At 39.6% G+C, this 27695-nt stretch overlaps 1 protein-coding gene across 2 annotated transcripts in view; it reads left to right on the forward strand.

Moving 5' to 3' along the window:
* Window positions 1-27695, forward strand: part of UST (uronyl 2-sulfotransferase) — a 770399-nt gene that overhangs the window by 729632 nt on the left and 13072 nt on the right. Inside the window, exon 8 of one of the 2 annotated variants that reach the window (XM_073627438.1) lies at window positions 22056-26494. The exons of the other annotated variant lie outside the window; for it this stretch is intronic. Coding sequence (XP_073483539.1) covers window positions 22056-22348 — 293 coding nt within the window. The 3' untranslated portion in view covers window positions 22349-26494. Of the gene's footprint in view, window positions 1-22055; window positions 26495-27695 lie in introns of those variants that run through there. 2 annotated transcript variants of the gene reach the window in all.

Below are 27695 nucleotides of genomic sequence, written 5' to 3' on the forward strand. Positions count from 1 at the left end.
TTTTTGCGCTATAAAAGAAAAAAGACCGAAAATCTGTAAAAAAAATACATTTTTCCTCGTTTCTGTTATAAAATTTTGAAAATTAGTAATTTTTCTTCATATATTTTGGGCAAAATTTATACCGCTACATATCTTTGGTAAAAATAACCCAAATTAGTGTATATTATTTGGTCTTTGTGAAAGTTATAGCGTCCACAAGCTATGGTGCCAATATCTGAAAATTGATCACACCTGAAGTACTGATGGCCTATCTCATTTCTTGAGACCCTAACATGCCAGAAAAGTACAAATACCCCCCAAATGACCCCTTTATGAAAAGAAGACATTCCAAGGTATTTAGAAAGATGCATGGTGAGTTTTTTGAAGTTGTCATTTTTTCCCACAATTCTTTGCAAAATCAAGTTTTTGTTTTTTTTTCACAAAATTGTCATATTAGCAGGTTATTTCTCACACACAGCATATGCATACCACAAATTACACCCCAAAACACATTCTACTATTACTCCCGAGTACGGCGATACCACATGTGTGAGACTTTTACACAGCGTGGCCACATACAGAGGCCCAACATGCAGGGGAGCACCTTCAGGCGTTCTGGAGCACCCAGGCCAATTCTGACATTTCTCTCCTACATGTAAAAATCATCATTTATTTGCTAGAAAATTACATAGAACCCCAAAACATTATATATGTTTTTTTAGCAAAGACCCTAGAGAATACAATAGCGGTCATTGCAACTTTTTATCTCGCACGATATTTGCGCAGCAATTTTTCGAACGCGTTTTTTTTAAAAAAAAAACTGTTTTTTGCTTAAAAAAAAAAACAAAACAGTAAGGTTAGCCCAATGTTTTTGCATAATATGAAAGATGAAGTTACACCGAGTAAATAGATACCTAACATGTCACCTTTCAAAATTGCACACGCTTGTGGAATGGCGCCAAACTTCGCTACTTAAAAATCCCCATAGGTGACGCTTTAAAATTTTTTACTGGTTACAAATTTTGAGTTACAGAGGAGGTCTAGAGCCAAAATTATTGCTCTCGCTCTACCGATCGCAGCGATACCTCACATGTGTGGTTTGAACACCGTTTTCATATGTGGGCGGGACTTACGTATGCGTTCGCTTCTGCATGCGAGCACACGGACAGGGGCGCTTTCAATTTTTTTTTTTTTTATTGTTCATTTTACTTTATTTTTGTTTGACACTTTTTTCCCAAAAATTTTTTTTTTGATCACTTTTATTCCTATTAAAAGGAATGTAAACATCCCTTGTAATAGGAATATGGCATGACAGGTCCTCTTTACAGTGACATATGGGGTCAATAAGACCCCACATCTCACCTCTAGGCTGTGCCTGAAATAAAAAAAAAAAAAAAAAAAAAAGATCCTGGCTTCGATCGTAGCGGTGAGTCGGTAGAAGCACCGGAGGGAGGGGGGACGTCCCCTCTCGCCTCCCGTAAGAAAGATCAAGCAGTGTAACAGCCGCTATGATCATTCTTATGGTGTAGGGAATCGCTGGCTGAAAAAGCTGATATCTGAATGATGCCTGTAGCTGCACCCATCATTCAGATATCCCCGCACAAAGTCAAGGACGTCGTATGACGGAAGGCGGGAAGTGGTTAAAATGCTTTTTTTTTTTTTAACACAAAGTTGTCCATTTATACAATATTTCTAACACATAGCATGTACATACCAAAAATGACACCCCAAAATAGATTCTCCTACTCCTCCTGAGTACGGCGATACCACATGTGTGAGACTTCCACAGCCTGGCCACATACAGAGGCTGGGTATGGCTGAGCATGGCCGAGTATGGCTGAGCATGGCCGAGTATGGCTGAGCATGGCCGAGTATGGCTGAGCATGGCCGAGTATGGCTGAGCATGGCCGGATATTGCAGAGTATCGCCAAGTATGACTGGGTATGGCAGAGTATGGCTGGGTATCACCGAGTATTGCAGAGTATGGCTGGGTATTGCGGGGTATTGCAGAGTATGGCTGGGTATGGCAGAGTATTACGGGTTATGGCAGAGTATTGCAGATTTTTGCGGGGTATTGCAGAGCATGGCTGGGTATGGCAGAGTATTGCAGAGTATGGCTGGGTATCACTGAGTATTGCAGAGTATGGCTGGGTATTGCGTTGTATTGCAGAGTATTGCGGGATATTTTGTGGTATTGCAGGGTATGGCAGAGTATTGCGGGGTATTGCAGAGTATTGCGGGGTATTGCAGGGTATGGCAGAGTATTGCGGGGTATGGCGGGGTATTTCGGGGCATTGCAGGATATGGTAGAGTATTGTGGGGTATTTCGGGGTATTGCAGGGTATGGCAGAGTATTGTGGGGTATTGCAGGGTATGGCAGAGTATTGCGGGGTATTTCGGGGTATGGCAGAGTATTGCGGGGTATTTCGGGGCATTGCAGGGTATGGCAGAGTATTGCGGGGTATTTCGGGGCATTGCAGGGTATGGCGGGGTATTTCGGGGCATTGCAGGGTATGGCAGAGTATTGTGGGGCATTGCAGAGCAGTGAGGGATGGCTGAGCATGGATGGCTGGATGTCTCTGTGCAGCGCTGTGGGCACTACAGATGCAGCCCACAACGCTGCTACCATCCATCCATCCCCCTCTCCGCTCACAGTGTACCGACCGCTACACAGGAGGGGAGGAGAGGAACCGGCGTCATCAGATGACGCCGGTTTGTTTACATGTGATCGCTCCGTCATTTGACGGCGCGATCACATGGTAAATGGCCGCGATCAGCGGCCATTTACCGGGATCCGTGATGCGCCGGGTCCAGAGGATGCTCTCGAGTGCGCGCCTTAGGGGGGCGCGCGAGAGCCGAATTCTGGGAGGACATCCCTGGACGCCCTCCCAGAGTTAAGCAACCGCCCTGTAGCCGTCATTTGGCTATGGGCCGGTTGTTAAGTGGTTAACCTGTCTAGGTCTTCCGGGGATATGGCCGGCTCATTGGATATGCAGAAAATCATTGAGGTAATAAATGACTGTCTGACCCTGGGCCTGGTGCGATAGGATCCATGTAAGGGACTGGGTGAACACATCGAACAGCTACAGGCTGCTTTTGGACCCAAAGGTCAAGTTGGTGGGGAAGTAACAAGAATCCCTCTATTCAGTGCCATGCCACCTCCAGAGGGATGGCTCAATAAGCAGGAGTTTGAATGCATCTAAGATGTCTGCTCTAGACAGCCAGGCACTGTATCTATTATAATGATGGCTTGGGTGGCTAAGTCAACTGATGCGTATATGAGGGAGAATTCCTCGGAAGGAATCGAAGAAGTGAAGTGCACCCGATACGAACCGTTGTGCCGCGACGAGATTCGAATTGGGATGTGAAATTAGTGAAATGGAACCTGATACGGATCGCTGTGCTGCTGATGCGACTGGACTCGCATCGGACTGTAGAGTGTGTGACATAAAAATAAATATTAATGAAATGAAACCGATAAGAATAGTTGCAACGCTGCTGCGACTGGACTCGAATTGGACTATAGCATGTGTGGCATGAAATTAGATAAATGAAACAAAACCTACACAAATCGTTGTGCCGCTGCTGCGACTGGACTCGAATTTGACTGTAGAGTGTGGCATGAAATAAATGAAATGAAACTGATTTGAATCATGCCATTGATGTGACTGGACTCGCACTGGACTGTAGAGTGTGTGACATGGAATAAAATAAATGTATGAAATGAACCAGTGCGAATCGTTGAGCTACCGATGCGACTGGATTCGAATCGGGCTGTGGTAGAATGTTAGGGTCGCCCCACTAACTGAGGGGTTGCATGTGTTAAGAGGAGGCATAGCAGTAGGATAGTGAGCGAAGTGGGACACAGAAAATTCAGATAAGAAGGAAAAGGAGAAGTACAGGGAAAGAAATGACAGGCGCAGGGAGGAGCCGACTGTGTTCTATTGTGTAGAACCCTGTAGATTGAAAATGTAGAAAACTCAAGAGTGGGTGGCAACCGAGGTGAGCCAGGAGGTGACTGGCCAGGTAACCGATGCTTGGATGCCTGTCTCTGCTGAGCACAAACCTGTAGACCAGAGCCCCAGGGCGTACTGGGGCAAGCAGCTGACATCTGGTATGGCCTACCTAGGGATGGTGCGGTCTTTAGTTGGTGACGTATGCTTGGCCTGCTAACACTTGCACTGTCAGCAAGCTCGACGTATTAGCGGCCTTGTCTGTGTAGGTGAAGGGTCGCCCTTCGAAATGGAGTGTAATGCATGTGACAGTAAGACCCCTTTCACACCAAGGCGCTTCAAATATGCCCTAAAACGCCTTAGCGTTATTACCGCGTTTTTACATCGTTTTAGGGGCGTTAGCTGTAAAATTAACGCAACGCTGCAGGCGTTTTAACAGCGTTTTTCAAGCGTTATTGAAGCATGGGCGTCAAAGAACAACCCCACCTCCCTACATCACTTCCTGTGTACTTCCTGGTATCTCGTTGAGGTGAAAGAGGGTAAATAAAAAAGATGGAGTTCATGGAGCTGTTTTTGTTATTTGTGCTACTTTACTGGGAGCATATCCACCAACAGAGGCAGCACCGTCGCTATTGGGTTCAACCCATCCTCCAAGCGCACACCTCAATTGGACAATTTGCATTGCTATATGAGGATTTGAGAGTGCATCCAGACAAGTTCAAAATTATACTCGGATGAGCATTGCAACGTAAGTATCTTTATCCTAATCCCACTCCCACATCCCTAACCCTAACCCCGCTTCCACTAGTCCCAAATCCCTAACCCTAATCCCGCTCCCACTAGTCCCAAATCCCGAACCCTAATCCCAACCCTAATCCCGTGCCCACTAGTCCCAAATCCCTAATCCTACTCCCACTAGTCCAAAATCCCTATCCCTAATCCCACTTCCACTAGTCCCAAAACCAGAACCCTAATCCTGCTCCCACTAGTCCCAAATCCCTAACCTTAATCCTGCTCCCACTAGTCCCAAATCCCTAACCCTAATCCCACTTCCACTAGTCCCAAAACCAGAACTCTAACCCCGCTCCCACTAGTCCCTAATCCCAACCCTAATCCCGCTCCCTCTAGTCCCAGAACCCTAATCCTAATCCCGCTCCCACTAGTCCCAAATCCCTAATCCCAACCCTAATCCTGCTCCCACTAGTCCCAAATCCCTAACCCTAATCCCGCTCCCACTAGTCCCAAATCCCTAACCCTAATTCCTGCTCCCACTAGTCCCAAATTCCTAACCCTAACCCTAATCCCACTTCCACTAGTCCCAAAACCAGAACCCTAATCCCGCTCCCACTAGTCCCAAATCCCTAATCCCAACCCTAATTCCGCTCCCACTAGTCCCAAAACCAGAACCCTAATCCTATTCCCGCTCCCACTAGTCCCTAATCCCAACCCTAATCCCACTCCCACTAGTCCCAAATCCCTAACCCTAATCCCAACCCTAATCCCGCTCCCACTAGTTCCAAATCCCTAACCCTAATCCCACTTCCACTAGTCCCAAAACCAGAACCCTAACCCCTCTCCCACTAGTCCCAAATCCCTAATCCCAACCCTAATCCCGCTCCCACTAGTCTCAGAACCAGTACAAGCAGTGTCTTGTAAAGTAACAAGCAGTGTCTTTTACTTCAAATCTTCATTTTTCTGGGATTAATTCTTTTTTTGGCACCTTAATTTTGCTTTTTGGCACTTTGATGGTCTGTTTAATCATTCTGACCTTCCCACAATTTCAGTCCTGTTGTAGATGCTCTCATTTCTGCTTGCATGTTTACCTTTTTGTGAGATTATGTGACTTTTCTACAGCTCAGGGTGGATTATAGGCTTTATTCAGGCGTTTTTACAACGTTTGCAATTCATTTCAATGGAGAGGGGCGTTTTGAAGTGCTTTTTTCAACGCCCAAAAGCTGCTCCAAAGATGCTGCTTGCAGGACTTTTCTCAACGCCCTGCCAGCGCAACGCCTCAGTATGAAAGGGTCCATTGAGATGCATGGGGAGCGTTTTATGAGCGTTTCAATAGCGTTATTTTTAGCGCTAAAACGCTGCAAAAACGCCTTGGTGTGAAAGGGGTCTAACTAAGGCCCAATCAACAAGTCGAGGGTGCTGCAAGATAATATGACAGAGGGGCCCCGTGAACTACACACCTGATTGATGCCCTAGTAGCGAGGTTCTGGTAAGGATCAAACTCGGTTGACCGGAAAACCTGAGGTGAGGGTGACATAAGTGTGACATATATATATATATATATATATATATATATATATATATATATATATATAAATTTATGCCTGACATGACCCAATCCCTATATGTATGTGTATGTGTGTATATATATATATATATATATATATATATATATATATGTACAGTGGAGACGGAAAGTATTCAGACCCCCTTAAATGTTTCACTCTTTGTTATATTGCAGCCATTTGTTCAAATCACTTAAGTTCTTTTTTTTCCTCATTAATGTACACACAGCACCCCATATTGACAGAAAAACAGAATTGTTGACATTCTTTCAGATTTATTAAAAAATAAAAACTGAAATATAACATGGTCCTATGTATTCAGACTCTTTGCTGTGACACTCATATATTTATTTACACCTGCCTATATAAGACCTTACAGCTCACAGTGCATGTCAGAGCAAATGAGAATCATGAGGTCAAAGGAACTGCCTGAAGAGCTCAGAGACAGAATTGTGGCAAGGCACAGATCAGGCCAAGGTTACAAAAAAATTTCTGCTGCACTTAAGGTTCCTAAGAGCACAGTGGCCTCCATAATCCTTAAATGGAAGACGTTTGGGACGACCAGAACCCTTCCTAGAGCTGGCTGTCCGGCCAAACTGAGTTATCGGGGGAGAAGAACCTTGGTGAGAGAGGTAAAAAAGAACCCAAAGAACTTATGCTTGGAATCGTGTTTTGCAGCGATTGCAAGAGGCTGTGTTTGTGTGTCTGTATGCTAGTTTGCAATGATTGTAAGAAGTTATGTTTGGATGCGTGCTTGCGGCAATTGCAAGGGGCTGTGCCTGAATGCGTGCTTGCAGCGGTTGCAAGGGGCAGTGTTTAGGGTGCGTGTTTGCCATGATTGCAAGAGGTTGTGTTTGGATACGTGCTTGCAGCGACTGCAAGAGGCTGTGCTTGTGGCGATCTCAAGAGGCTGTGCTTGAATGCGTGCTTGCAGCTACTGCAAGTAGTTATGTTTAGCCGCGTGCTTGCAATGATTGCAAGGGGCTTGTGTCCCTAGAGATGTGTTTTTATGGTGACTGTAAAAAGATTGCATTAGCTGTGTATGTGCTTGCATGATTGCAAGATGAACCGGTGTGTGGTGCGTCCAATACGAATCTTTGTGCCGTTGATGCTACTAGGTTCAAATCGGACTGTTGTAGGTATGCAGTGTAAACGATACGAATCGGTGGTAGGGTAAATAATATGAATAAAGACATGATCGATACAAATCGGTTGTAGAGTTGGGTGTGAACCGATACAAATTGGTGTGTGCAGTGCATCCGTAACAGGGTAAGCGTCATGAATCGACACTAATCGGCATGTGCTATGGATCCGATGCGAACCATTGTGCCGCCAATGCGACTGGGTTCGAATTGGATTATAGAAAATATGTAATGTATCCAATAAGAATCGGTTGTAAAGAGAAATGACTCAAATGCAAATCAGTTGTAAAATTTATGAAATGACTCCGATATGAATCGGTAGTAAGATGTATGAAATGAATCTGATACGAATTGGTTGCAGAGTGTATGACACTGTATGAACACATACCAGCCCCCAGCCCCCCAGGCTTATCAAAGTGCAGACAGGGCACCAGGTGGGTATAATTACCACCTCAATCCGCCACAGAACCCATGCAAACAATACATGCTCATCTCCCAATGGATGAGACAGCAACCCCATAGACAGTGGGGTTGATTTACTAAAGGCAAATCCACTCTACACTACAAGTGCACTGCAAATGCACTTGGAAGTGCAGTTGCTGTAGATCTGAGGGGAAGATCTGAAATGAGGGGAAGCTCTGCTGATTTTATCATCCAATCATGTACAAGCTAAAATGCAGTTTTTTTATTTTCTTGCATGTCCCCCTCAGATCTACAGCGACTGCACTTTCAAGTACACTTTCAGTGCATTTTCAAATGCACTTGTAGTGCAAAGTGGATTTGCCTTTCGTAAATAACCCCCAATGTTACGATTCATTATGTTTCCTATCCTGCATCCCTTTCGTACTTAGCTGCCTCCGAGTATTCGACACAGGCATAGTAGATTGGCAGGTTCCCTCTGCCTTGCTTGTTATCCCATCCACAAACATACGATTCGATGGTAGATCCGAGCCACTGTCAGTCATTGTCCGATATCACTCGATACAGGCTTTGTTGCTGATAGGATTCACTCAGGGTGATTTACTAAAGGCAAAAAGAATGTGCACTTTACAAAGTGCAATTGCACTTTGCAGGTGCAGTTGCTCCACAGCTTAGTAAATGAGCAGAAACTCTGCTGGGTTCCATCATCCAATCATGTGCAAGCAAAAATGCTGTTTTTTTTATTTTCCTTGCACGTGATTAGGTACTCTTTTGTCTTCAGTCCCTTTCTCTGTTTCAAAAAATAGATATTGGGTCTGTTTAAACCTATGATATATCCTCAAAGACTAAAAGAAAATACAAAATATTAAAAAATATAAATATAAAAAAATGAAAAAATAAAAAAAAATAAAAATAAAATAGTAAGGACCCTTTCACATGGAGCGGACACCGTCAAGCAGATCCGCCGGCTTAGCGGGGGATCTGTCCACTGATCCCCACTGAGCAGGCGGATGACAGGCCTGTGTCCACTCCGCTGATGCAGAGTAGACACGGACAAAGCCCCCTGTTCTCTATGGGGCGGTCGAATGGAAACGGACCGCCTGCCCATTTCTATCCGATTCTCATCCAATCTGATCTGCTAGACGGATGGGGAATGAGATCCCCATCCATCTGTTTTAAGTGGCCTGGATTGGATCGGATGCAGGCTGGTGTAAACAGACACATGTCCATTTACATCAGCCTCTCTATAAAGAACAAAGGGTTGCCCGCCTGAAAAGCGGACAGGCAGACCCGATCGGTCTGCTTGTGTGAAAGGGGCTTAAGGCCTTGTTCACACAGGGCATACACAGTGTATACCCCTGCAAGGCAGTGCTTACCTGTACCAGGTGTTCTGTGCATCCCTGTGCAAGCAGTTCCATTGATGTAATTTGGGATGTAGCAACCTCACGAACAGAGCCATTGCTCCCAATTTGACATCCATGTAGGTCCGGGTTCATGTCCCTGAGCTCACACTGTCTGCGTTCGGGGGCATGCACCCACACAGATGTCAGATTGAGAGCAGCGGCTATGCCTGTGCAGCTGAAAAAGAATATATAAAACACAAAGCGCTGTGATGCTAAATAGCTGATAATTACACAGAAAACCAAGTGAGGCTGCTATCAAAAAAGAGTGTTTTCAGAGTCACTTAAAAAGAATAAATAATGATATTTGAAGCGCTTCACAATGTGCATAAAAATGAATATATATGAATAAATATAAATACTCAAATAAACCCAGCGGTGAGTAAAAATTCCTAAAAAATCAAGCAATCAAAATAGTATAAAATTATAAAAAATTAGTGACACCAAATGTGTAAAAAAATCCACATAAAAAATCCACATAAAAATAAATATATAGGGATGTATTCAGAAGGTTCAATTATACAAGTGTAGAATCCGATTGGTATAGAGCTTTGATCCAGTCCCACTAGCAAAGCTGTTTAAAAACACTTGCTTAATTAAGGTGCTCATTGACCTTTATAGTAACAATGTTTCTTTTGCTTCTGTTCACAACCAATGTGAGAATCATAAAACAGATCTCATTTGACAGGCAGATAAGAGAAAAAAACAATCATTGTGCAATAGTTAGGATACCAAGGTACACAGGCAAACTTCAATCCACTCACGTGTGCCTTATAATGATAAGGCATATGCAGGTTTTACTATAGCAGTCAGCCGCCTTAGACAGGAGCAGATTCACTGCAGAACACTGAGTGATACTGCTGATCTGCACAGAGCGTCCTTGGCTCCTCCCACGCGTTACATCACAGTCACGTGACTTTTTCAAGGATAATACAAGCTCTGACGGACTCAGCTTTATAGCACAACAGCAGAGTGGTTGCCATGGCTACAGCATGAGTTAATCATCATCCTGCTTCCTGCATAGATTTCAATCCTGTTAAAACCTACTTTTATTAGACATGTAATTCATATGAATATCGTTGGTTTATCAAAACCACGATTCCATGTGTAAAAAACGCAGTGTGTAAAGAGTAAAAAAATTTATATATATTGATATCTCTAATCACGTTTACTTCTTAAACTCCCTCCAGTGGTCACAATTGGTATAACATCTCACAGAGGGAATGTATAGCAAAGCATTGTCTCTAATGGTTTTGATAATTGACCAGTGCCCCATAATATCACAAAAATGGGGTATCCACATGCTATGCTCATAAATGTATGGAAAACGGAGTAAACAAGATGAAATGATATATATATATATATATATATATATATATATATATATATAAAACATATATATATAAAATTAAAATAAGATATGATATAAGAAAATAATATTAAAATGTAAAATTAAAATCTAAAATTCCATGATAGAGTATTGCAAAAATGGATGATGACCATTATTTATATGCTAGAACTGAACCAAATATTGCCACTCAGAAAAAACTGGTATTGGGCAAATAATGAGAATCTTGGACCAAAAATAAAAAATATAAAAAAAATATAAAAAATAAAAATAAAATATATACCATAAAAATATATATATAAATCTGAAAAACCTCTAAAAATCAGAAATAAAACAATTCAGGTCGAATTCAATGTTCAAACCATGGGGTTCTAATGTACCCATCTGGAATATCTATTTGGATTCATTCTTGCTGAGTTCCCTCACTTTATGGGAACCCCTCCAATGAGCCTTATACTTTTGAATAGCCCAGAATTGGAGACCCCTAGGGTCTCTGTTATGATACCTATCAAAATGTTTTGAAACACTGTGTTTTGGATAGCCTTTTCTAATGTTCTGGATATGCTCTCTTATTCTCTTCCACATTGGTCGTTTCGTTCTGCCAATGTATTGGAGGGAGCAGGAGCACTGTAAAGCATATACCACCCCCTCAGTCCTGCAAGATATAAAATCCTTTATTTCAAATTCTTGTCCAGTATTTGTTGAAGAAAATTTCTGACATTTGTATCCATTTTGATTAGTATTTATGCAGGCATAACACCTTTTACAGGGATAGAATCCTTTACCCTGAAAAAAGGTTAAATCAGTTATTCTCTTGGGTGGGTTGGGTACATTTTTAGCTATGATGTCCCTTAGAGTTGGAGCTCGTCTATAAATGAATCTCGGTTTTTCTGGGAGTATATTTGCCAGAGTAGTATCAGTTTTTAAAATAGACCAATGTCTTTTTATAATCCTCTCCATCCTCCTGTGTTGTACACTGAAGTCCATTATCAGAGGTATGTCATCTGTTTTGTCATTTACCTTGGATCAGCGCTTCTCTTGAGGTTTGATTGACTTCTGTTATTTTTTCTTCTATAAAACATTTATTGTACCCTTTTTCTTCAAACCTCTTGCCTATCCACTGAGCTTGTTTAAGATAGTCATTATTTTCTGAACAATTTCTCCGTAAGCGAATAAACTGGCCCTTCGGGATGTTGATTAACCATGGCTCATAGTGGCAACTCGTTACTGGTATATAGCTGTTCCTTTCCACCGGTTTGAAGAAAGTTTTTGTGCTGATGATATTGGCTGTTAGTTCTATTTCAAGATCAAGGAACTGGATTTTAGTCTCACTAATTTGATGTTCAAGTTTAATATTTTTTTGGTTCATATTCAAACGTTGGAAAAAGGATCTTAAACTCAGTTCATCACCCTTCCAAATAAAAATACAATCGTCTATGAATCTTTTATATAGAACCAGTTCCTTTGGAGTATTTAAAAAGATGGCATCCTCCTCCCATTTTGCCATGAATATGTTGGCTACACTTGGGGCATATTTAGCTCCCATCCCAATACCCGTTAGCTGTCGAAAATAATTATTATTATACCAGAAGTAGTTATGTTGAATACCAAAGGCCAGGCTTCTAAGAAGAAATCTCTTCTGTTTAGAAATGAGATGGCTGAATGAATCCATAGCCCATTTAGATGCTTCTATTGCATCGCTATGTTCAATTATTGTGTACAGTGAAGCAACATCAGCAGTTGCTAACAGATATCTTCCATTAGGGTCCAGGGTCAGAGATTTTAATATTTGTAATAAATGTTTGGTATCACGTAGATAAGCTTTAGTGTTAGGTACTAGGGGTTGCAAGAATTTGTCCACATATTCCCCTAGTCTTGCATTGATCGATTGAATCCCATTAATGATGGGTCTTCCTGGTGGTGCCTCAGCATTCTTATGGATCTTCGGGATGGTGTAAATGATTGGAACTCTACATGTATCCGGTACTAAATATCTAGATTCTTTTTTGGATAGAATATTTTTGTTGATTCCTTTTTGAATCAAAGAGGACAGATCTCGTTTGTATTCTGTAGTGGGATTGCTACTGAGTTTCAGATATGTGTTATTATCGTTAAGTTGTCCCATCAGTTCCTGGTGGTAGTATTCCTTGGTTAGTACTACAATGGCGCCCCCTTTGTCGGCCGGTCTAATTATAATATCTTTATTTGCTTCCAATTGTTTTATACCTTGTTGTATATGCTGGGATTCCGAGATTCTATTGAACTTGAGTTGTTCCAGGTCTTTGATCACCATTTTTTTAAACACCTCAATATGTTCATTATTTGTAGGGGGTGGGTTGACTAGTGACTTATTTCTTAAATCACTATGCTGTACTCCTCTGCCAAGTTCCACTCCTTTGTTCAATGTAGATGGTGGTCTGGATAATAAGTATTTCTTGATATTCAATTTCCTAGTGTATTTTTGTATGTCAATATACATCTGGAATTTGTCCAAATTCTTTTTTGGTGCATATTTAAGGCCTTTGTCCAGTGTGATTAATTCTGCTCGTGTGAGCTCTTTGCCGCTGAGGTTGTAGATGCCTTCCCCTAGTACTCTCTTTTTCTTTTGGGTTTGCCATCCTGCTCTGCATTCCCTTTTATGGTGTTTGGACTTCTTTCTCTGTTTGTATATTCCTGTAGGGGTGGGGGATCTTCGTTTCTGCGGAAATCTAAAAAAGATCTTGACTGTTCTTCCTCTATGTAATTTCTAAGAGGCTCGTATCTATTGGTGGTAGACAATGGGCTCCTCCTATCAGCATATCTGTATTGGTCGTATTCTCTGGTCCCATTCCTATTACCATTGAACTGGTGGTCTCGAGATTCACCATTGCTCTGTTGATAGTCCCTATGATCTCTCTTATCCTGATCATACCGATAATCCCTTGGCTGATCCCTATGAGGTTGTTGGTAGGAGTTTCTGGGGTCATTTCTGGAATTATATTGATTTTCTCTTGGTTCAGTTCTAGTTGAATGTTGATAGTATCCTTGTTCCCCATACCTGGGGTACCTGCCATTTTCTACCTGATCATATTGCGATTCATTACCTGATTGATGCGATCTTGATTGATTGTAGGGTGGATAGTGGGGTTTGTTAGGTCTTTTATTGGCATTATTTTTCCAATAAGGTCTTCTTGGTGATTTATTTTTTGTTTTGTTCCTCCACCAAGGTTTTGGTGTTCTTGATCCATTGTCATCTCTCAGTGTGTTACTTTGTTCCCATTGTTTCTGTTGGTTATATCTTGGGGTTTCTGGTGTCCTGGATCTCCTTTCAGGAGTCCTACAATATGTATTTCTCCTGGGGCTAACTATCCTCACCTCTCTATCTGGTGATGAGGCTATAGACCCAGTTTTACCTTGTTTGGCATTGATTTGCCAATTGAAAACCTGTTCTAACTGATAATCATTGGTATCTCTGAGGTATTTTCTCTTTTTCCTTTGTTTCAATTCAACATCTTTCTGTTCTAACACTTTATTCAGTTGTTGAGTTAGTGATGATTTGAGTATTTATATTTATTCATATATATTCATTTTTATGCACATTGTGAAGCGCTTCAAATATCATTATTTATTCTTTTTAAGTGACTCTGAAAACACTCTTTTTTGATAGCAGCCTCACTTGGTTTTCTGTGTAATTATCAGCTATTTAGCATCACAGCGCTTTGTGTTTTATATATTCTTTTTCACTTATTTTTCAGTTTTTTCACATATAGCTGCAGTGATGGATATTTTTGATTTTATTGAAAAACGCACAATTAATTTGGAAAATGTTTTTTCCACTGCACCTAGCACCGATAAGGGTGATTTAGACACCAATTTCAGGAAATTCGGCCACCTAATGGAAAAAGAGGTGAGCCTATGGTGGGACATAGCTGCTCATGAACAATACATTAAAGATAAAATTGTCCCGAGAAGATTGAGATGGGATGTACCTATCTGTGATGGTTTGACAGATCAAGACGCAACCAATGAGTGGTATACATTTTTTAACGATAAAGGTCTGGATCTAGTACATTTTGCCTTAAAAAGGAAACAAAGTCAATTAAACATGATTAACCAGCAAATTGCTGAATGCAAAACCATACTGGACCCTTTTAAAGAGACAGCACCTTTTTCATCACTAACTCAACAAGTGAATAAAGTGTTAGAACAGAAAGATGTTGAATTGAAACAAAGGAAAAAGAGAAAATACCTCAGAGATACCAATGATTATCAGTTAGAACAGGTTTTCAATTGGCAAATCAATGCCAAACAAGGTAAAACTGGATCTATAGCCTCATCACCAGCTAGAGAGGTGAGGATAGTTAGCCCCAGGAGAAATACATATTATAGGACTCCTGAAAGGAGATCCAGGACACCAGAAACCCCAAGATATAACCAACAGAAACAATGGGAACAAAGTAACACACTGAGAGATGACAATGGATCAAGAACCCCAAAACCTTGGTGGAGGAACAAAACAAAAAATAAATCACCAAGAAGACCTTATTGGAAAAATAATGCCAATAAAAGACCTAACAAACCCCACTATCCACCCTACAATCAATCAAGATCGCATCAATCAGGTAATGAATCGCAATATGATCAGGTGGAAAATGGCAGGTACCCCAGGTATGGGGAACAAGGATACTATCAACATTCAACTAGAACTGAACCAAGAGAAAATCAATATAATTCCAGAAATGACCCCAGAAACTCCTACCAACAACCTCATAGGGATCAGCCAAGGGATTATCGGTATGATCAGGATAAGAGAGATCATAGGGACTATCAATAGAGCAATGGTGAATCTCGAGACCACCAGTTCAATGGTAATAGGAATGGGACCAGAGAATACGACCAATACAGATATGCTGATAGGAGGAGCCCATTGCCTACCACCAATAGATACGAGCCTCTTAGAAATTACATAGAGGAAGAATAGTCAAGATCTTTTTTAGATTTCCGCAGAAACGAAGATCCCCCACCCTTACAGGAATATACAAACAGAGAAAGAAGTCCAAACACCATAAAAGGGGATGCAGAGCAGGATGGCAAACCCAAAAGAAAAAGAGAGTACTAGGGGAAGGCATCTACAACCTCAGCGGCAAAGAGCTCACACGAGCAGAATTAATCACACTGGACAAAGGCCTTAAATATGCACCAAAAAAGAATTTGGACAAATTCCAGATGTATATTGACATACAAAAATACACTAGGAAATTGAATATCAAGAAATACTTATTATCCAGACCACCATCTACATTGAACAAAGGAGTGGAACTTGGCAGAGGAGTACAGCATAGTGATTTAAGAAATAAGTCACTATTCAACCCACCCTCTACAAATAATGAACATATTGAGGTGTTTAAAAAAATGGTGATCAAAGACCTGGAACAACTCAAGTTCAGTAGAATCTCGGAATCCCAGCATATACAACAAGGTATAAAACAATTGGAAGCAAATAAAGATATTATAATTAGACCGGCCGACAAAGGGGGCGCCATTGTAGTACTAACCAAGGAATACTACCACCAGGAACTGATGGGACAACTTAACGATAATAACACATATCTGAAACTCAGTAGCAATCCCACTACAGAATACAAACGAGATCTGTCCTCTTTGATTCAAAAAGGAATCAACAAAAATATTCTATCCAAAAAAGAATCTAGATATTTAGTACCGGATACATGTAGAGTTCCAATCATTTACACCATCCCGAAGATCCATAAGAATGCTGAGGCACCACCAGGAAGACCCATCATTAATGGGATTCAATCGATCAATGCAAGACTAGAGGAATATGTGGACAAATTCTTGCAACCCCTAGTACCTAACACTAAAGCTTATCTACGTGATACCAAACATTTATTACAAATATTAAAATCTCTGACCCTGGACCCTAATGGAAGATATCTGTTAGCAACTGCTGATGTTGCTTCACTGTACACAATAATTGAACATAGCGATGCAATAGAAGCATCTAAATGGGCTATGGATTCATTCAGCCATCTCATTTCTAAACAGAAAAGATTTCTTCTTAGAAGCCTGGCCTTTGGTATTCAACATAACTACTTCTGGTATAATAATAATTATTTTCGACAACTAACGGGTATTGGGATGGGAGCTAAATATGCCCCAAGTGTAGCCAACATATTCATGGCAAAATGGGAGGAGGATGCCATCTTTTTAAATACTCCAAAGGAACTGGTTCTATATAAAAGATTCATAGACGATTGTATTTTTATTTGGAAGGGTGATGAACTGAGTTTAAGATCCTTTTTCCAACGTTTGAATATGAACCAAAAAAATATTAAACTTGAACATCAAATTAGTGAGACTAAAATCCAGTTCCTTGATCTTGAAATAGAACTAACAGCCAATATCATCAGCACAAAAACTTTCTTCAAACCGGTGGAAAGGAACAGCTATATACCAGTAACGAGTTGCCACTATGAGCCATGGTTAATCAACATCCCGAAGGGCCAGTTTATTCGCTTACGGAGAAATTGTTCAGAAAATAATGACTATCTTAAACAAGCTCAGTGGATAGGCAAGAGGTTTGAAGAAAAAGGGTACAATAAATGTTTTATAGAAGAAAAAATAACAGAAGTCAATCAAACCTCAAGAGAAGCGCTGATCCAAGGTAAATGACAAAACAGATGACATACCTCTGATAATGGACTTCAGTGTACAACACAGGAGGATGGAGAGGATTATAAAAAGACATTGGTCTATTTTAAAAACTGATACTACTCTGGCAAATATACTCCCAGAAAAACCGAGATTCATTTATAGACGAGCTCCAACTCTAAGGGACATCATAGCTAAAAATGTACCCAACCCACCCAAGAGAATAACTGATTTAACCTTTTTTCAGGGTAAAGGATTCTATCCCTGTAAAAGGTGTTATGCCTGCATAAATACTAATCAAAATGGATACAAATGTCAGAAATTTTCTTCAACAAATACTGGACAAGAATTTGAAATAAAGGATTTTATATCTTGCAGGACTGAGGGGGTGGTATATGCTTTACAGTGCTCCTGCTCCCTCCAATACATTGGCAGAACGAAACGACCAATGTGGAAGAGAATAAGAGAGCATATCCAGAACATTAGAAAAGGCTATCCAAAACACAGTGTTTCAAAACATTTTGATAGGTATCATAACAGAGACCCTAGGGGTCTCCAATTCTGGGCTATTCAAAAGTATAAGGCTCATTGGAGGGGTTCCCATAAAGTGAGGGAACTCAGCAAGAATGAATCCAAATGGATATTCCAGATGGGTACATTAGAACCCCATGGTTTGAACATTGAATTCGACCTGAATTGTTTTATTTCTGATTTTTAGAGGTTTTTCAGATTTATATATATATTTTTATGGTATATATTTTATTTTTATTTTTTATATTTTTTTTATATTTTTTATTTTTTATTTTTGGTCCAAGATTCTCATTATTTGCCCAATACCAGTTTTTTCTGAGTGGCAATATTTGGTTCAGTTCTAGCATATAAATAATGGTCATCATCCATTTTTGCAATATTCTATCATGGAATTTTAGATTTTAATTTTACATTTTAATATTATTTTCTTATATCATATCTTATTTTAATTTTATATATATATGTTTTATATATATATATATATATATATATATATATATATATATATATATATATATATATATATATATATATATATCATGTCATCTTGTTTACTCCGTTTTCCATACATTTATGAGCATAGCATGTGGATACCCCATTTTTGTGATATTATGGGGCACTGGTCAATTATCAAAACCATTAGAGACAATGCTTTGCTATACATTCCCTCTGTGAGATGTTATACCAATTGTGACCACTGGAGGGAGTTTAAGAAGTAAACGTGATTAGAGATATCAATATATATAAATTTTTTTACTCTTTACACACTGCGTTTTTTACACATGGAATCGTGGTTTTGATAAACCAACGATATTCATATGAATTACATGTCTAATAAAAGTAGGTTTTAACAGGATTGAAGTCTATGCAGGAAGCAGGATGTGATTAACTCATGCTGTAGCCATGGCCAGCACTCTGCTGTTGTGCTATAAAGCTGAGTCCGTCAGAGCTTGTATTATCCTTGAAAAAGTCACGTGACTGTGATGTAACGTGTGGGAGGAGCCAAGGACGCTCTGTGCAGATCAGCAGTATCACTCAGTGTACTGCAGTGAATCTGCTCCTGTCTAAGGCGGCTGACTGCTATAGTAAAACCTGCATATGCCTTATCATTATAAGGCACACGTGAGTGGATTGAAGTTTGCCTGTGTACCTTGGTATCCTAACTATTGCACAATGATTGTTTTTTTCTCTTATCTGCCTGTCAAATGAGATCTGTTTTATGATTCTCACATTGGTTGTGAACAGAAGCAAAAGAAACATTGTTACTATAAAGGTCAATGAGCACCTTAATTAAGCAAGTGTTTTTAAACAGCTTTGCTAGTGGGACTGGATCAAAGCTCTATACCAATCGGATTCTACACTTGTATAATTGAACCTTCTGAATACATCCCTATATATTTATTTTTATGTGGATTTTTTTACACATTTGGTGTCACAAATTTTTTATAATTCTACACTATTTTGATTGCTTGATTTTTTAGGAATTTTTACTCACCGCTGGGTTTATTTGAGTATTTATATTTATTCATATATATTCATTTTTATGCACATTGTGAAGCGCTTCAAATATCATTATTTATGCCTGTGCAGCTGTTGCATCCCAATTGACATAAATAGGACTGCGCCTGCACGGGGACCTGTGCGTCCCACAACATGGCTCTCCATGGGTGTACACTTTTTAGTAAGCCACATGTGAACGATGCTTTAGTAGCAATTTAGTAGGAATTTTGTAAGTTATGTTGTGTTTGTGTGCACTAATAATGATTTTAGTGTATTTTTTGTGAAAATAGTGATTTGATGAACATTTGCGTAGTTATTGCGGAGCCCAAAAAATAAGAACTTTTTTTATTCTACAGGTCATGTGTTTTGAGAAAATGTATGGTGCGCAATTAAACATTTACAAATATTTGTTATTTATTAACTCAATATAGTTTAACCTTTTATATTTAGTAGGAATTTTGCATTAATTTTGTAAATTTTGCCATGTATAAATCCACTAATAATGATTTTAGTGTATTTGTAGCTAAAATATTGTTTTGATAAACATTTGCACAAATATTGCGGTGCCCTAAAAATCGGTAGCACCTTTTTTATTCTACTGGCCATGTGCTTTCAGAAAATATTTGGTTTTGGGTGGGTCTTTTACAAACTCTGAAAGCTGTAAGTGAAAAATGAAAACCTCCAGACCTTGAGAGAAAATTTTTATGTACGTCTGATTTACACCATTTCTCAAAAAGGCGCAATTTAAAATTTACAAATTTGTTATTTAATAACTCAATACAGGTTAAGCTTTTATATTTAGAAGGAACTTAGCAGGATTTTTGTAAAATTTGCTTTGTTTGTATCTGCTAATAATGATTTTAGTGCATTTTTAGGGAAAATATCGTTTTGGTAAACATTTGCGCAAATATTGCGGAGCCTTAAAAATTAGTAGCAACTTCCTTTTATTTTACTGGTCCTATGCTTGCAGAAAATGTTTAGCTTGGGGTGTCTTTTACAAACTCTGAAAGCTGTAAATGAAAAATGAGGCCCTCCAGATTTTTGGAGAAATTTGGTTATTTATAGTTTTGTGTATGTTCAATTTTCACCATTTTGCAAGAAGGTGCAATCTGAAATTTACAAATATTTGTTATTTATTAACTCAATACAGGTTAAGCTTTTATATTTAGTAGTAATTTAGCAGGCATTTTGTAAAATTTGCTGTTTGTATCTGCTAATAATAATTTTAGTGTATATTTAGCAAAAATATAGTTTTGGTAAACATTTGCGCAAATATCTTGGGGCCTTAAAAACCAGTAGCACCTTCCTTTTATTCTACTGGTCCTATGCTTTCAGAAAATATATGGTTTGGTGGGTCTTTTACAAACTCTAAAAGCTGTAAGGCAAAAATGTAAACCTTCCGATTTTCTGAGAAAATTGGTTATTTACATTTTTGAGTACATTCAATTTTCACCATTTTGCAAAAAGGCGTAATTTAAAAATTACAAATGTTTGTTATTTATTAACTCAATACAGGTTATGCTTTTATATTTAGTAGGAATTTTGTAAAATGTGCTATGTTTTTATCTGCTAATAATGATTTTAGTGTATTTTTAGCAAATATATTGTTATGATAAACATTTGCGCAAATATCGCAGAGCATTAAAATCAGTAGCACCTTCTTTTTATTCTACAGGTCATGTGCTTTAAGAAAATATATGGTTTGGGGGGTATTTAACAAACTCTGAAAGCTGTAAGTGAACAATGAAATCCTATAGATTTTTAGAGAAATTTGGATATTTACATTTTTGGGTATGTTCAATTTTCACCATTTCGCAAAAAGGCACAATTTAAAATTGATAAATATTTGTTATTTATTAACTCAATACAGGTTAGCTTTTATATTTATTAGGAGTTTTGTAAAATTTGCTGTTTTTATCTGCTAATAATGATTTTATTGTATTTTTAGCTAAAATATTGATTTGTTAAACATTTGTGCAAATATTGTGCCCTAAAAATAAGTAGCACCTTTTTTTATTCTACTGGTCATGTGCTTTCAGAAAATATATGGTTTGGGGGCCTTTTACAAACTCTGAAAGCTGTATGGGCAAAATAAAAAAAGCAATGGAAAAATTGCAAAAATGGTCCGGCCAGCTAAGTTTAAAAGTGGAGCGCAGGGCCTGGCAGCAAAAAAGATAATGTGTTACTAAAGAAAAAGAGCATGGTACAGTTACTTCCCTTTCAGGCACACTGTCTCCCATAGAAGATTGAGACAGAGCCATCCACTAAGAGATGTACTGTTTTATTTGTGAACATAGGTGTGTACATTTCAGTTTTAGCCCTTGAACCCTGAAAACAGACGGCAGAAAGAAAATGGAAAATGTAAAAAGCAGCTGAGCATTTCCCCTGCTGACCAAAATGTAAAAAAAAAATGATGTTGAAAACCAATAAACCTTCCCGTTAAGTTGCAGATGTAGTTACAAAGCCAGGGAGTTTGTTTACTTGGTGCTAAGCTACTAGGAAACTCTGAAGCAATGGTCAAATACAGACCAAGTGGAAAAGAGGAAACACCACAAAATGAGATGTAATTCTTTGTTTACCTGATTGTGTACTGCACTCAACTTACAGTAATTTTCAATTTAGTAATTTAGACAATCTGTGTCTACACACTGGGGTTCTGTATATTTGATCCTTAGCAAGATTTTAAAGAAGGATAATGTACTTATATTGTATGCTGTTGTTTAATTTTGTGGACTATAATATCTATCTAGTACAATTTTGGTATTCTGGTTATATTATTTGTATTGTTTTATATTACATTCAGTTCCTTTATTCTGCCACTTTTTACACTGCAGAACACAGAAAACTTGGAAATCTGACAGTCACAGTAAAAAAAACATTCCCTTCTCCCAACGCCCTACAAGTTCTCTACCAGCGGATGAAATATGAATATGAATTTTACTACTATGTCAAAGAACAATTCCATTTGCTCAAACGCAAGTTTGGACTTAAATCTCAAGTGAAGAAACTGCCTAGTCAAGATAAGTTAGTCCCATTTCCTGTCCCTATGGAAACAATGGAGTCAATAATAGACGAGGAGGATAATCAAGATGATGAGAAGTGGTTGGAGGACATTTATAAGAGGTGATGCCCTGGCATCAGGAGTCATGACTATAAGTCCAGATCCATTTCTTAAGCTTTTTTATTGTTAAAAAATCCTTAAGGAACATGGTTAATGTTGAACTGCATTAACACTTTCCCACATGTTGGGTATTAGGGAAATACATGTACCCGATTCTGCGGGTTGTGTTTACTTTTATTTTTTTATGTTCAGTGGGATTGATGGAAGAGTAATGAAATAAGACTTTTGGCATTTTGATTTGAGTTTTAGCCAGTATTTGCATTTTGAAGGAATCATACAGCACAGTCAAAAGTTTTCATAGCAAAGAGATAATTTACTGTACTATGTCACGGTATGGTGTCCTAGAACATCTTTTGAATTGTGATGGCCCTTTCATCCCTGGTGCCATGTTTTGTTTGCATTTAAACTATGTACAGAATTTACCAACGTTTTAAAATTCCTGCTTTTACATTTTACTCATCTATGTGCACTTTTTATCCTATATAGACCCAACACAGTCAATTCCTGGATTTACAGGCACGAAGCAGAAAAGTAATTGCAGGCTATTTTTATGTGTAATTTTTGGTAAACGTTCTTAGAACTTCTCCAGATAGAAATATATATTGGTAAGTCATGGGAAATATGACTTTGGACAATTCTAGTAATTTTGTTATATTAATTTAACCTTCCATTGTAGAATACTTGAGCCATGGCTTATGTCATTGTCGCTTTAAGAGTGTTTCGATGTCTAATTTATGTGCTATAAAAACTTTTTAAAAAAAGCATATTTTGTGCAGAATGGTGAATGGTCTTGATAACATTTGAATACATTTGTGAGGATTATCTCATTAATATTTTCTCGAAAATAATCTTTCTTTAATTCAGCTTTAAATGCTCTTGGCACATGTAGTGAAAACCAATTTAAAGTGTATACAAACTCAAAACTTTTGTTTGTTTTGGATAGACTGTATAATGGTTAGAACCCCTGTCACGTTTTCATTGTGTGTGTCCCTGCTGGGAAAATGCACTCTATTTTTTGGTCCTGATGACAAAAAGTGATATAAAAAACAATGAGTTGTCACAGGAATAGGTAAAGGGAAATCTTCCGATCTTGTCCTGGTGACAACTGTCTATGAATGATGGGATATAAAGTAAAGGGACGTTTCTCTCATGGGAAGCACACAACAAAATAGATCTAAATGAGAGGTCATAACCAATCCGTACTCTATCCTAAACTATAAAGAAAAGTGTTGGCTTTGGAAGCCACACAAAAACAAGAGGCCAGGCAAAGTACTCTGACAGTCATCATGGATTACTGTATTGAACCAAGCTACTGTAACACCAACTATACTACAGCCATTTATTGTGAATGCATACATACATTTTGTTGTAGTGAACATTGAACATAGCATACATTTATCTGGACCAATATTAGCATTTACATGCAGGCTGTGTTCAGACTTATGCAAATTGGATGCGGGTTTCACCGCATCCAATTCGCATGACAGGAGACTGACTGACTCTCATTGGAGCTGGTTCACACAGCTCCATTGTGGCCACAGACCACTCTGCAAAAGGGTCCTGTTTTAGGTCCGAATTCAAGCAAAAATTTGGACTAGATTCGCAATTCGCACCTGAAACAGAGACTAGGGACACACCAGACCCCCTGCTGCGAGCCGCAGCTTGTGTGAACTCGACCCCCTTGTGCCTTGCATACACAAAGGTACATATACCTGAGAGGAATGATGTTCTTGACCTGCAGAACTCTGAGGGAGATGCATAACCTTATAAAAGCATAGGCTATGGTAGTCTTTAATACACTATTCATTTTATTACACTGCTAAACAGAAAAATCATCTTTCAAGTGTTGAATAAACCTTTTTTTCACACTAAAAATTGTGTTTCTTTTAATTACAACTATTGCATGTGAAACACATATGGATTCCCCTGTAGAAGAGAAAAACCACCGTAGAGAGACTATGGGGGTTATTTACTAAAGGCAAATCCACTTTGCACTACAAGTCGCACTGAAAGTGCACTTAGAAATGTAGTCACTGTAGATCTGAGGGGGACATGCAAGGAAAATAAAAAACAGCATTTTAGCTTGCACATGATTGGATAATAAAATCAACTGAGCTTCCCCTCATTTCAGATCTACCCCTCAGATTTACAGCGACTGCACTTCCAAGTGCAATTTCAAGTGCACTTTGCACGTGTAGTTTGCACTTGTAGTGAAAAGTGAATTTGCCTTTCGTAAATAACCCTCTATGTCTCCAATATGTGTTGCCAACATCCCTTAGTTGAATATATAGAACAGAAAGTACCCCCCGGTACTGTGGGACTTCATGGGCAGACTATGAATAGACACTTGTATTGATTAAAATATTTCAATAGAGTTTATTAAAGTATTAAAAGAGACGAGTATTGGTGCTAACATCACCATCGAAATACAAAATACATAGTACAATTAGACTATACCAGGCTCAAAAAGAGCTGAATTAAATGCATGAAAGTTTCTTCTCATGAGACCCTGCCTATAGGGCAATGATTAAATGAAGAGCTTAGTCAGCATGATGACTAGCAATAAACAACTCCTCACATTTGTGTAATGCATTGTATTTAAATATTTTGCAGCTCTCAGCTTGGTGCCTGTGTCAGCTGAGAACTGTGAGAATTTAGTACTGTGATTCTGGAGGCAGGATCGATGCACTTATCCAACTACCTGATACCCCCTCCCCAGCACTCACAATTTGATGATATTTTTACCTGTAATTCCATTTTCCTGTGATATTCACTGTGTAGCAGGAACCAGATAAATTTCAAAACATCTATGGACAGGCTGGTTATACTGAAGTCAATCTATTAATTGACTTCAATAAAACCAGCCTGTCAGGTTTTGTTTTTTTTGTACAATCACTGCTGCTGGCTATAGCCAACAGCAGTGATCGTTGTATTCTGACACCGGGGAAACTTCCTGCTGTCAGAATACCATAGTGCAGCAGGAGGGATTCCCCTATTAACACTGCCTGTGTTGATGGGGGTATCAAGCGATTTTCTTTCCTTCAGCCCATGGTTGAAGGAATGAAAATTGCATACTGTATGCCCAGCCTTAAGGGGTGCTTCATTGTACGGGATAGTTTGGGATTCTATGAGCTTTAAACCACGAGCCGCAACCTACGAGGGCCTAGATCTAACATACTGCTGATGTAGGCATGCACAACTGTGTTTTGTTACAACATTACAAATAGAAATGAATACTCTAAAATATTAACAAATATTTCATAGGACCCACACTGTATAAAGAAGAATGACTTATGTCTCTATTTCTGTGCTTCAGTTGATATAGGAAATTAGAAGTAAGGTATCACGTGACTTTTTGCCCCCCCCCCCCACACACAATGCTTTTTAGAATTTATCAAATAATTATTGTAGAATTGCTCTTGGAACAATTTTTTTTAGGCGGACCTGAACGGACGCTCCATACAGGTCTATGGAGCGACGGATGTCATCGGTGACATGTCCGCTGACATCCGACCCACTCTGATCCGCTAAAGTGTGACGGAGGAAAACCCTATTTTTCCATCCGTCATCGGATCTGATGAAAACGGACTCTACGGTCCGTCTTCATCCGATCCCCCATAGAGGAGAACGGCACTCTGACAGGTCGGTCCCTGCACAGTGTGCAGAGACAAACCTGTCATCTGCCTGCTCAGCGGGGATCGACGGAGCGATCCCCTGCTGAGCAAAGCAGAGCCCGTACACGGACACATCCTTGTGAAAGGGCCCTTAGGATCCCATAAATAACTCACACATTTTTGTTATAATTTTATTGTACCTCCACTAGTACTCTTAATGGCAGGGAAGCAAAAGACTCGAAATCTGAAATAAGGAACAACCACTACAGTTGCCAGTACATGGGCAGCTTACTATTTTAGCACCATAGGGATCTTCTTCTCACTGCTGCCATTGCAGGAGAAATCCTTACATCAACACTAGGGATGAGCTTCGAGTTCGAGTCAAACTCATGTTCGACTCGAACATTGGCTGTTCGCAAGTTCGCCGAACAGCGAACAATTTGGAGTGTTCGCGGCAAATTGGAATGCCACGGAACACCCTTTAAAAGTCTATGGGGGAAATCAAAAGTGCTCATTTTAAAGGCTTATATGCAAGTTATTGTCATAAAAAGTGTTTGGGGACCCGGGTCCTGCCCCAGGGGACATGGATCAATGCAAAAAAAAGTTTTAAAAACGGCCGTTTTTTCAGGAGCAGTGATTTTAATAATGCTTAAAGTCAAACAATAAAAGTGTAATATCCCTTTAAATTTCGTAGCTGGGGGGTGTCTATAGTATGCCTGTAAGGGGCCGCATGTTTCCCGTGTTTAGAACAGTCTGACAGCAAAATGACATTTCGAAGGAAAAAACCCATTTAAACCTACTCGCGGCTATTGCATTGCCGACAATACACATAGAAGTTCATTGATAAAAACAGCATGGGAATTCCCCACAGGGGAACCCCGAACCAAAATTAAAAAAAAAAATGACATGGGAGTCCCCCTAAATTCCATACCAGGCCCTTCAGGTCTGGTATGGATATTAAGGGGAACCCCGGACAAAATAAAAAAAAAAAATGACGTGGGGTTCCCCCTAAATTCCATACCAGACCCTTCAGGTCTGGTATGGATTTTAAGAGGAACCCCGCGCCAAAAAAAAAAAAATGGCGTGGTGTCCCCCCAAAAATCCATACCAGACCCTTATCCGAGCACGCAACCTGGCAGGCCGCAGGAAAAGAGGGGGGGACGAGAGTGCGCCCCCCCTCCTGAACCGTACCAGGCCACATGCCCTCAACATTGGGAGGGTGCTTTGGGGTAGCCCCCCAAAACACCTTGTCCCCATGTTGATGAGGACAAGGGCCTCATCCCCACAACCCTGGCCGGTGGTTGTGGGGGTCTGTGGGCGGGGGGCTTATCGGAATCTGGAAGGGGACCCCCAGATCCCGGCCCCCCCGTGTGAAATGGTAAGGGGGTACTTACCCCTACCATTTCACTAAAAAACTGTTAAAAATGACAAGAGACAGTTTTTGACAATTCCTTTATTTAAATGCTTCTTCTTTCTTCTATCTTCCTTCATCTTCTTCTGGTTCTTCCTCCGGCGTTCTCGTCCAGCATCTCCTCCGCGGCGTCTTCTATCTTCTTCTCCTCGGGCCGCTCCGCACCCATGGCATGGGGGGAGGCTCCCGCTCTTCTCTTCATCTTCTTCTTCATCTTCTCTTCTTCCTTCTTCTCTTCTTCATTTTCTTCTCCGGGCCGCTCCGCATCCATGCTGGCATGGAGGGAGGCTCCCGCTGTGTGACGGCGTCTCCTCGTCTGACGGTTCTT

Source organism: Aquarana catesbeiana, linkage group LG04, assembly GCF_042186555.1.
Source record: "Aquarana catesbeiana isolate 2022-GZ linkage group LG04, ASM4218655v1, whole genome shotgun sequence".
Classification (NCBI taxonomy): Eukaryota; Metazoa; Chordata; class Amphibia; order Anura; family Ranidae; genus Aquarana; species Aquarana catesbeiana.